This window comes from Peromyscus leucopus, chromosome 9 (assembly GCF_004664715.2).
Source record: "Peromyscus leucopus breed LL Stock chromosome 9, UCI_PerLeu_2.1, whole genome shotgun sequence".
NCBI classification, from domain to species: Eukaryota; Metazoa; Chordata; class Mammalia; order Rodentia; family Cricetidae; genus Peromyscus; species Peromyscus leucopus.
Window position 1 is genome coordinate 48,095,766 of NC_051070.1, and position 11,190 is coordinate 48,106,955.

The following is an 11,190-nucleotide window of genomic DNA, read 5'->3' on the forward strand; positions in this document are numbered from 1 at the left end:
ACCATTTAATCCTCTTTTCTTCTTGCTTTGGTTACTGTAAATATTAATTTTTATAACTCTTCTCTCTTATTTACATATCCTGAAATTATTTTTGTAACTAATTTTTAAAAATCAAATCCTCTTTCACAAGATTCTGCAACTGAAAGTACATAGCCACATCTGTGGTGACTAAGGCGGTCCCTGCAGCATTGCCCAGCTCTCTGAGTTTACCTGGATGGTGGTTCGGCTCCTATTTTGGTTTTTCAAAAGCTAGGCTACTGTTTGTCCTAGAACAATTCAAGATACACAATCTCTCCCAGCCGATTTGAGGAGGTAGTAATATAAATAGAACAAGGACTTGAGGAGTAGCCAGACTACTCCCGTCATTTTATGTGTGTGGCCACTGAAACCCACAGAAAGTGGTTTATCCAGCTGTCTAACATAACATGAACACAGGGGAGTCTGATTCTAGAGGTGTTTTTCACTCATAAACTCATTACTCAAGAAAAAATAAAGGTAATTTATTCCTAAGTAGCTGGATATTAAAGTTAAGATACAATTGAAACAAAAATATTTCCAGAGCTCAAAGAAAAGTAGAACTAAGCTATAACAAACATCATTGCATAGTTAATATCCCCCTCTAAGTGACTCTCCCCACATACCTTTAACACATAAAGTGGGTACTTTTCATATGATGAGCCAATGTAGATTTTTTGGAGCCTCTCAGGATACCGTTCGGTTACAACGTCTATCCAGGAATAGATCTATGAGGACAGAAACTACAGGTTAGTCACAGGACAAGTTCGCAGGACATCGCTGATCACAGGAAGTAGTCAGCTTCCTTGCAGACAGGAGATCCCTCTCTGTTCTCGCAGATAGGAGAACTGGAGAACTGAAAACACTGGGGATGGAGTGTTTCCTCCGCTGAAAAGAATCTAAGTTTTAGGGGGCAAGTGAAACGGCTCTAAGAAGCGTAGAACAAAGAGTTAATCTTTAAAACGTGGCCTTGGAAATGATTGGCTTTTATTGAACTTTATGTTGTGTCTATGGGTGTTTGTCTGTACACCACTTGGGTGCCAGTGGAGGCCAGAAGAGGGCAGTGGATCCTCTGAAAATGGAGTTATAGGCAGTTGTGAGCTGCTCAGTGGGTGCTGGGAATTGAAGCCAGGTCCCATGGAAGAGCAGCCAGTGTCTTAACTACTGAGTCAGCTCTCCAGCCCAGACATTATTGTTTATCCGTTTTCTAGATCTGATGATGGAATGTAGGGCCTTGTACGTGATAGACAAGCACTCTACCATCGAGCTAGGCCTTGGGCTCTTTGTTGTTTTGTCTTTTGAGACAGGATCTCCTATGTAACCCAGGTTGGCCTTGAACTTATCATCTCCACACCTCAGCCTTCTGAGTACTGAGGTTGTGGTTTTGAGCCACCATGCCCCATTCAAGAGTTCCTTTTAGAGGCTTATCACATTGAGACTCTATCTCTATGTATGGGGTCCTCCTACCAGGCATCCCGGAGCTAACATCATGAGGTTTTAAAAAAATTTTTTTTTCAGGGCTAGGGATTGCTGTTGCTATGGTAGTCGCTGAGTGAGCTTGAGGACCTGAGTTCAAATCCCCAGCACCTGTGAGGAGTTTGGGCACAGCAGCATGCCTGTGTAATCTTATTCCTGGAGAGGGGGAGTATGTTGGGAGGGAGGGAGGGAGCTGTCTAGCCAGTCTAGCTGAGTCAGTGAGCTATGGATCCAGAGACTACGTCTCAAAAAATAATGTGGAAAGCAATTGAAGACAATAACAAATGTAGACCTCTGGCCTCCAAACACATGTACATGCATGGGCACTTGCACATGGGTGAGCACACACACACACACACACACACACACACACACACACACACACACGTACAAATTCACTTTTCAGGACCAAGGCAACCTGGGCACCATTTTTACACAGGAAAGATGTCAGCATTATTGTTTTCCACCATAAACCTATGAAATTGTTGTGATAGCGAAAGGCAAATATGAGGGTAAGCTGAAGAAAAGGACTCCACCAGGAGAGGTGGCTGCATTCCGGACTCTCTCCAGCACAGAAGTCCAGCGGCATTTGAGGCTCCATGGAAACTACAATGGGAGAAAAAAGCAATGTCTGGGGCTGAGTTTAGCAACTCCTTTAAAGCAGGTATCGGACTGTCATCTGATTTGGGATAGTTGGGACCAAACTTGGTCATATCTTAATACAGACCAACTTCCCAGGTACTCTTGGACCTTCTGAACTCATGATGTTCAACTCTTTGGTTTTGTCTCCGAGAGCTTTCCTAGTGATGATTTCACACGGCAGTCCTGCCTGGTGGCAAGTGGAGCATCATTTACCTCCGGTTCTCTTGTGGTGGCATAAACAGCAAGAGCATGTGAGTTCTTGTACCAATGCTGGGGACAGAGATGCTCCTGAAGGGCCTGTTCACCAAGTTCTGACACTATCGGTTTCTAAGGTGTCGGAGACTTAACCACCAAATGGCTAAATTAGGTATCCAGGGGTGAATGCGTCTGAGGATGCTAGTACATGGATTAATTAATGCTATAGCACTAATGGTTCAGCAGACTTCCTCCAATAGAGTTGTATGGAGTCAGCGTCACGGATGAACTTACCAGACCACCTTGAGTGGAGACTTGTTCAGGTTACCATAAGTAGAAGGAGAAGGGAAGAGATAAAAGAATTTCCGAAGAGTAAAATCACCATATCTCCCATGAGCCTCTTAGAAAGGCTTTGGAGTAGGGAGAGGAGAGATTTGAAATGCTTTCTGAAATATCATGGTGATGATATAGTATATTTCCCCAACTGGTTTGTTGAAGCCTCAGTGCTTAGCACCATAGAATGTGATTGTACTGAAGTTCAAAGCAGGCACGGATCTGGTCTGACCAGTGTCCTCCAAAGAAGGAGAGATCAGGATGGAAGGAGACATGTGGGGATGTACAGAGAAAAGCCACATGTCCTGGCTGGGCTTTTGTCAACTTGACATAAGCTAGAGTTAGCTGGGAAGAGGAAACTTAATTGAGAAATGCCTCCCTCCATCAACTTGGCTGTAAGCAAGGATGTGGGAGCGTTTTCTTGATTATGAACTGGTAGAGGAGGGTCCAGCCCACTGGGGTTAGTGCAGGTAAGTGGTTCTGGGTGGCATAATAAAGCAGACTAAGCAAGCAAGAGGGAGCAAGCCAGAAAGCAGCACTCCTCCATGGCTTCCGTTCCTGCCTCCAGGTTCCTGCCTTGTGCTCCTGCCCTGACTTTCCTGCATGATGGACTGAGACCCAGAACATGTAAACTAAATAAACCCTTTTCTCTCCAAGTTGCTTTTGATCGTGGCGGTCATCACAGCAGTAGAAAGAAAACCAGAACACCTTTTGAGGACGAGGAAACAACTGACTCCAAACCAAAGAAAGAGGCTTCAGAGGAAAACCAAAGACTGTCAAGATCTTGGGCTTCTTGCCTCCAGAAATATGAAACAGAGAAATGTCTGTACAGTCTGTGGGGTTCTGCTATGGAATCCCCCGCAAATGAGTGCAGTCATGGAGTATATTTGTTTGCCATTCCAAGTCGTTCGTGGGTATATGGTAAGACAACAGAACTTCCTGGAACAAAATAATTAAAAAGTGTATTTCGAAACCCTCCTGGTTAAGGCGTCCCCCTCTGCCCATTACACTCCTGCCTAGCCTCTCTGCATCAAGTCTGTCACATGTTGCTGGCGACAGAGGTTCGAGGGGAGTGACCTAAGTAGAAGAGACAGATGTATGCTCTAAAGAGAAATAATGTGGTGGTGTAAGCATGCAAGACCCGCGTCAATCAGCCAGGCGCACAGGCTCTGGAAGCAGACAGGGTTCTGGATTAACCAACTGGAAAGAAGCAGGTGATTTCAGAGATGAAAAATAAAATTGATTCTTATTACCCGAGTCGGAGATGTGGTCCCTGCTGTCTTTTTAGGCACCCAGTCAAAGACATCTTGATCTAAAGGTTCCCACCCAGAAGGATTAAATATATTCTTTTGTAGCATACTAAATAGAAGTGAATATATCACTTTATTTCTGTGAGGTGAATTAATAATCCGGTGATGATTCATTAAGAATAAACTTAATTGTAATTTTTGTGGCAGTTTCAATGTAGCTGTCCTGTTCTTCACTTTCTGCTGTTCTTAGCATTCAATATTTTCTTCAGGATTAGCCCTAGCAGTGTGAGATACTCAGCCTTAGATACACATGCTGTTTGGTCAGACATGGGGGCCACCTTCCCAGAAGAGAGACCAGCAAAAGGATGAATTCCCACCATTTAATCAACTATGATTCCTGGATAATTGCTGAAATGGCAATGCTGGTTAAGTGAAAACTGGATCTTTCGGGAACGTGGTGACTTACTTCATTCAATGAGTGATACTGTTCATAGTATGAGGTGGAGGCCCGGGGGCTGACGGTGTCATTGGACGTCTGCTGCTGAATTAGAGCCTCCACATCTTCCATCAGGATGCTGATGACGAAGCAGAAGGTGAGTGGTTTGCAAGCACAGGGCTGGCCTTCCCACATGGCCCGTAGCCGGTACAGAATGTGAGCTTGGGGGAGAGCTGCCTGCGGGTCTAACGGGCAGTTTAGCAAGTAAAATGACACATCTGTAAATGGAGAGGAGATGACCCCACAAACCTCTTTAGCTGAGCCCTGTGGACATGGGGGAGAGGGGTGAGGTACAGCTTCAGGACTATCCAGATCTTACCACCCTCTACCAACATCTCTATTTCTTTCCTTCTTTCTTTCTCTCTTTCCTTCTCTCTCTCTCTCTTTCTCTCTTTCTCTCTTTCTTTCTTTCTTCCTTCCTTCCTTTCTTTCTTTCTTTCTTTCTTTCCTTCCTTCCTTCCTTCTTTCTTTCCTTTTTTTTCTCGAGACAGGGTTTCTCTGTATAGTTTTGGAGCCTGTCCTGGAACTCACTCTGTAGCCCAGGCTGGCCTCGAACTCACAGAGATCTGCCTGGCTCTACCTCCCGAGTGCTAGGATTAAAGGCGTGCGCCACCACTACCCGACAGTATCTCTATTTCTTGACAGAGATTCTTCAGTGTGTTTTCCAGGAAAACCATGATGGCTGATCTTGGTTGTCAACTTGACACCCGGGCAGAGGGAGCCTCAACCGAAGAACTGCCTCCACCAGACTGGCTTGTGGGCACGTCTGTGGGGGGCATTGTTTTTTTTTTTTTTTTTTGCATTGCTGGTTGAGGTAGGAAGGCCCAGCCCACTATGGGCGGCACCATCCCTAGGCAGATGGTTTAGGGCTGTTTAGCAAAGGTAGCTGAAAAGCCGGAGAGTCAGCCAGTAAGCAGCACTCTCCCATGGTTTCTGTTTCAAACTCCTGCCGTGAGTTCTTGCCTTGACATCCTTCAATGATGAACTATAACTATGTAAGATTAAATAAACCATTTCCTCTCCAAGTTGCTTTTGGTCTTGGCATTTATCACAGCAACAGAAATCTGACAAGAATACAGAGGTTGATGGACATCTGCTTCAGTCAGGTCAATAGCTCGGTTTTCAGTGTAGGACACAGGAGAAGCAGGCTGCCTTTCTTTCTTGTGCTTCACTGATGCATCCCAGATGTTGTGCAGGATGAAAGATGACCAAATATTTTGCAAATCAAGATACAGGGTCAGATAAAATTGAGGCTGTTAGCTTGCTTGCTCTACTAACTAGCCAAGAACTTTACCAGAATTATCTGTCAGCTAGGATGAACAATTTTGAATTAGCTCTCATACTGATAAAAGATTCGCTATTTAGGCCAATGGCTAAAAGCCAAGACTTTGATGTCTGAATGTTTTGAGTTTGACTTCTGCCTCCATGTTTCAACTGGCTGACTTTGGGAAGTTTCCTTGTAAGCTAAAATATTTTCCCCAAGGCTGGAGAGACAGTGAAGAGCACTGGCTGCTCCTGCAGAGGATGGGTTTCAGCTCCCAGCACCAACATGGTGGCTCACAACCATTTCTAACTCCAGTCGATGGTCTTTGGTGCCCTCTTTTGGCCTCTGTGGGTACTGCACACACGTGGAGCATACACATACATGCAGGCAAAATACACATATGCATAAAATAAAATAAAAATAAAATGAACCTTTGAACGCTTTTCCACCTGCAACTGGTAAAAGCACCTACCTTGCACAGTTCCTGGAAAGGGGCAGTAAATGCCTCTAACAAATTATCAATAATTCTCCCAGCATATGATACAGAGGATATCCATCAGGACACATAAGACCCTGGTCTCTTTACAAAAGGACAGCAGGGGACCCTGGCTCCTAGGCAGTGGATCAGGAGAGGAGAAAGTAAACCAGAGAAACTAAAAGAGGGAATGGACTCTGAACAGAAACAACACTCAATACACTGTTTTGAAAAAGTCTTTTCAAGTCACTTACGATCTGTGGTCAGTGTCTTTTTATCTCCAGCATACATTTATAATTCCTACGAGGACACAGAGGTGACTAAGTGGCAGGGCCAAGCTGCCAAGTCAGACCATCTTTCTAGTTCAGGGCTGGATCTTCAGAAGCAGTCACTAACTTTGAGAAGAAAGGATTGGTGGCAGAAGCCTACCACGGTGTGACGGTTCATACCGTCCACTTGACAGCCTCTGCAACAACAGCTCTCAACCTGTGGGTCGAGACTCCTTTGGGGGTTGCATATCAGGTATCATTTACATTATAATTCCTAACAGTAGCAAAATTACACTTACGAAGTAGCAACGAAAATAATTTTATGGTTGGGGGGGGGTCGACACAACGTGAGGAGCTGTATTAAAGGGTCGCAGCACTAGGAAGGTTGAGAACCACTGCTCTAGAGTCACTGAAGAGATGGGGTTTCTGGGCATGTGAGGGATTTTCTAGATTAGGTTGAGCCAGAGAAGACCCATTTTAAATGTAGGTGGCAGTATTCTACGGACTGGGAGCCAGGACTGGATGCCGAGGAGAGAGGGAGCCAACACCAGCACTCATTGTTCTCTGCTTCCTGACCGTGGATGGAGTATGAGCGGCTGCCGCCACCATGCTTTCCCTGCTGAGAAGTCTATGCACGATAACAAACCCTCCTGTGATGGCTATCCTTGCTGGTCCATTTGACTGCATCTGGAATTAACAAAAAACCTAAGCGGCGGCGGCGGGCATGTCTGTGAGGAAGTTTTAGTGAATTGGATCAATTGGGGCAGGAAGACTCATCTTAAATCTGGATCATTTGAGGGCAGAAGACCCACCCTAAATCTGGGCCTCACCTTGTGGTGGCAGCCTACATAAAGGACACGGAAGAAAGCAGCTTTTGCTTTTTGCCTTCTTGCCCTCACGCTCATGGACAAGTTCATCTATCCTGATGCTGAGGCATTCCTTCACTGGTATTAGGGCCTACTTTCTCAGGATTCCAAAGTAGACCAGAGACCAGCTGAGACAAATAGTTCTAGGGGCTCTGATATCCTCTTCTAGCTCAGTGGGCACCAGGGACACACATGGTGCACAGATATGCATTCAAGAAAAATACCTATGCACATAAAAGTCAATAAGATTCTTTACAAGTATGCCCACTATTATGTATGTATGTATGTATGTACGTACGTATGTATGTATGTATGTATATTCATGCTATCAGTTCTGTTGCTCTAGAGAACCCTGACTAATACACCTTCCTTCTTTCCCTAGGTATCTTGTGCTAGGTTTTTGATGAACCAAGGAGACAAATAGTACCCACAGTGAACGGCAGTTGTACCTGTTAGATCTAGGAATAGAGTAATCACAGGAAGAGGATGAGTGAGAGGTTCTGAAGACCACTGAGTAGTAATTCAGATAAAGGATTGACGTGATAAGAGATTAAACCATTGTCACTGAGTTGGGTCTTAGGTCTTATCACCAGCCTCTCAGAGACTGCCATGCCACCATTTTTAATTCACTCCATTTCCCCACAAAGCAATTATATCATTTTTTGGTCAAGTTCATAGTAGGTGTATGTCATAGCTGTTGAATGGACAGCTACCTACCTAAATGGGATTCTGCTCACATTTAAATGGGCTTTAACACTGTCGACGTCCGATGCATTCACAAAAAAATGGACTTCTTTTTTCTTTTCAATGAATTCAGCTGTCACTGGCTGCCAGAGAACAACCTACAGTTTCCAGGAGGAAATCGGTAAATCAAAAGCTGAGTTATTCACATCATTTGCATCTGTAGTTACATAAAAGCTGTGTCTCTAAAAGGGCTGTGACCTCTCAGCCACGGTCTCCACCCCACACACAGTAATACAAACAGTCATCCAGCAGGGAGCTTATTTCATTCACTGGCATTCTGGTTGCTAAACAGGCCCTGGAACACCCCAGATGCTTAATATTTGATGAGAAGATGAATAGACTTATGACTCTACTGTGGAGCTGGATATGTGTTTCAGGTGCTTAAAAGAAAAATGAAATTCTCTCTAGGAAGGAAGTTTGATTACATATTGATTTTGCTTAGTAAAGATCCCGTGTGTTTGATATTAGTATCACGTTAGTGTCTCTTTCTTTCATCTAATGCCTCTGAATATTTACATTTTTCTCATTTTATGGCACTTCTCCAAAGTGCTTTCAGACTCATTTCCTTCGCTCATTAGAATACCATTTTGATATCAACCAGGCAGATGTTATTATTTTCTTTGTAAAGATGAGCCAATTAAGGATCAGAGCTAATTTGCCTAAAATCATATACCCGGCATCAGAATAAGCAATGAGATTCTAAGGTTTAAATGAGAATGCAGTATTGTGACGTATGTTTGAAAATGTCACAGCAAAACTCAGCTTTTTTGTAAGCTCACTGAACAATGAAATTAAAGAATAAATGAGAAGAATAAAGTGAAGTAAATTTTGTGATCTTTTTTCACCCTTTCTCTGGTGGAGATGCTTCATCTTTATCTTGCAAAAGGGTTATGAACATGTCTCACTCAGTTCTGCTCCTGTCAGAGGCGCAGGGGACGCCTAATGGCCACCCACGTGATAACCTCAGGCCAAGGCCATGCTGCCGAGGGCTGCAGCTCATGCCACCCACACACTGTGGATGTGTTCACGCAGAGCCGTTCTTCCCAGAGGATTCTTGTAACCAAGGGTTTTGCTAAAGCAAAGCACTCGCAGCTACTTCTGCCTGACTTGGGAACTGCTTTGAGTCTGAGAATCATGACCCTGCTTCCCACAGAGTCATCCCCAACCTCACCCACTCCCACCCTCCAGTGAAGGCACCTCCACCACCTCCAGCTCCCTCCCCCCTCTTTAGTCTTAGCCAGCACTCCCTTATATCTCCAAACTTGCACCTCCAAACTGATCTGACCTCTATCTCTAACAAACGCAGGTTCATTCATTCTCTGCTGCCTGCCAGTCTTCCACACCTAGGACTTCCCAGGGAGATGGAATCCACCAATGGGCATTTTAAGAAAAGTTTCCTGGGGCTTATACGCCTACTCCTTGGCTGAGAACCACTGTTCTACAAGCAAAACACTGTCAAACATCTGATACTGTAGCAGTTTGTGCTGACCTGCTCACAGCTTTGAGGTGATACCACGGGTAAAGGTTTGGTTCTGGAAACAAAAGGTCATGTGGTGGCTACAGCTAGATATATACAGATGGACTGGAGGGGGAACACAGTTTACAACGCACACAGAAAAAAAAAAGCTAATGCAAATGTAAGTTAGAGGACGTTACCTCATAGGTTGTAGTAAGATTCTGAAGAACTTGAACTTGCCTAGAGGTTCTAGGAAGAGCAGATAACACCTGGCCACTGGGGAGGAAAACAGGGTTTGAGTTAAATAACAATGTGAAAACGGTGCACATTTACTGAAGGAGCTTCGAGGTCATTATAAGACAGAAACAACACGTAAAGAGTATTAGGATGTAGGCAGACTCGGTGTAAAAGGTCAACAGCATCTCTTATAGTCTGTACCGCTAAACGACCACAAAACCACAGCTCTCAGGTCCACAGAGCACTGGCCTCTCTCCTCCCCCTTCTGTGTGTGCAGGTGTACAAGGACTTGTGTGGGACAAAAAGCCAACACATAAATTTGCTTTTATTTTTGCACGTGGAGAACGCTGAACTCTAGTTTGCTGTCACTGGGAGTGTGAATCAGTAGAGCCATCATTGGAAAGCAGCACAGAGTTTGCTCAAAAGATTAAAGACAGAGCTAGCATATGATCTGACAGTCCTGCCGGGCATAAGGAAATAAAATTAGCATGTCAGAGAGACACGTGGGTTCTCGGTTTTTTGTTGCAATACTCCTCACTGCTGTGGCATCCATCTGAGTGTCCATCCGTGAATAAGTCGACAAAAAAAATGTGATAAATACACAGACACACACAATGGAATAATATCCAGTCATTAAAAAGAATGAGATCCTTGGGGCTGGAGAGATGGCTCCGTGGTTAAGAGCATTTGTTGCTCTGCTGAGGAACCGGGTTCGATTCTCAGCACACACACACGTGGCAGCCCACAACCACCTGTTACTCTGGTTCCAGGGGATCTGACATCTTCTTCTGACCTCTTCAGACACCCAGCATGAACACAGCTCACATGCTTACAGGGCAAGCAAAACATTCATACACATAAAATAAAACAAATAAGTCTTTTAAAAAGGAGACCCAAGGGCTGGAGAGATGGCTCAGTGGTTAAGAGCACCTGTTGCTCTTGCAAAGGACTCAGGTTCAGTTCCCAGAACCCACAAATCTCACAACCATCCATAACTCCAGTTCTGGAAGATAAAATGCCCACTTCTGACCTCCTTAAGCACCAGGCATGCACATGGTACATATGTACGCATACAGGCAAAACATTCATACACTTAAGTAAAAAAATCTAAAGGCAAACAATTCTTAAAATAATGAGATTCTGGGGCTGGAGAGATGGTTCAGTGGTTGAGAGCACTTACTGCTATCCCAGAGGACCCCGGTTCAATTCCCAGCACCCATATGTAACTCACAACTGTCTGTAACTCCAGTTCCAGGAGATCTGACACCCTCACACCAATGCACATAAAACAAAATGAAATAAATTATTTTAAAAAATGAGATTCTGTTGTGTTTGATAACAGAGATTATGTTAAGTGAAAATCCAGGTGCAGAAAGACACATGATATCCACATGTATGATGATACACCCTGTAATCCAGATCCTGGGCTACGGAGCAAGTTCCTGGCCAGCCCGAGCTACGTAGTGAGATCC

General features: G+C 44.4%; 1 protein-coding gene across 1 annotated transcript in view; it reads right to left on the reverse strand.

The window, feature by feature from the left end:
* Cpb2 (carboxypeptidase B2) overlaps positions 1–11,190 on the reverse strand; it is a 47,542-nt gene that overhangs the window by 23,008 nt on the left and 13,344 nt on the right. The window contains exons 2-5 of the mRNA XM_028878181.2: positions 9,682–9,757; positions 7,999–8,123; positions 4,378–4,486; positions 642–743 (exon numbers count right to left, since the gene is read on the reverse strand). Coding sequence (XP_028734014.1) covers positions 642–743; positions 4,378–4,486; positions 7,999–8,123; positions 9,682–9,757 — 412 coding nt within the window. The remainder of the gene's footprint in view (positions 1–641; positions 744–4,377; positions 4,487–7,998; positions 8,124–9,681; positions 9,758–11,190) is intronic.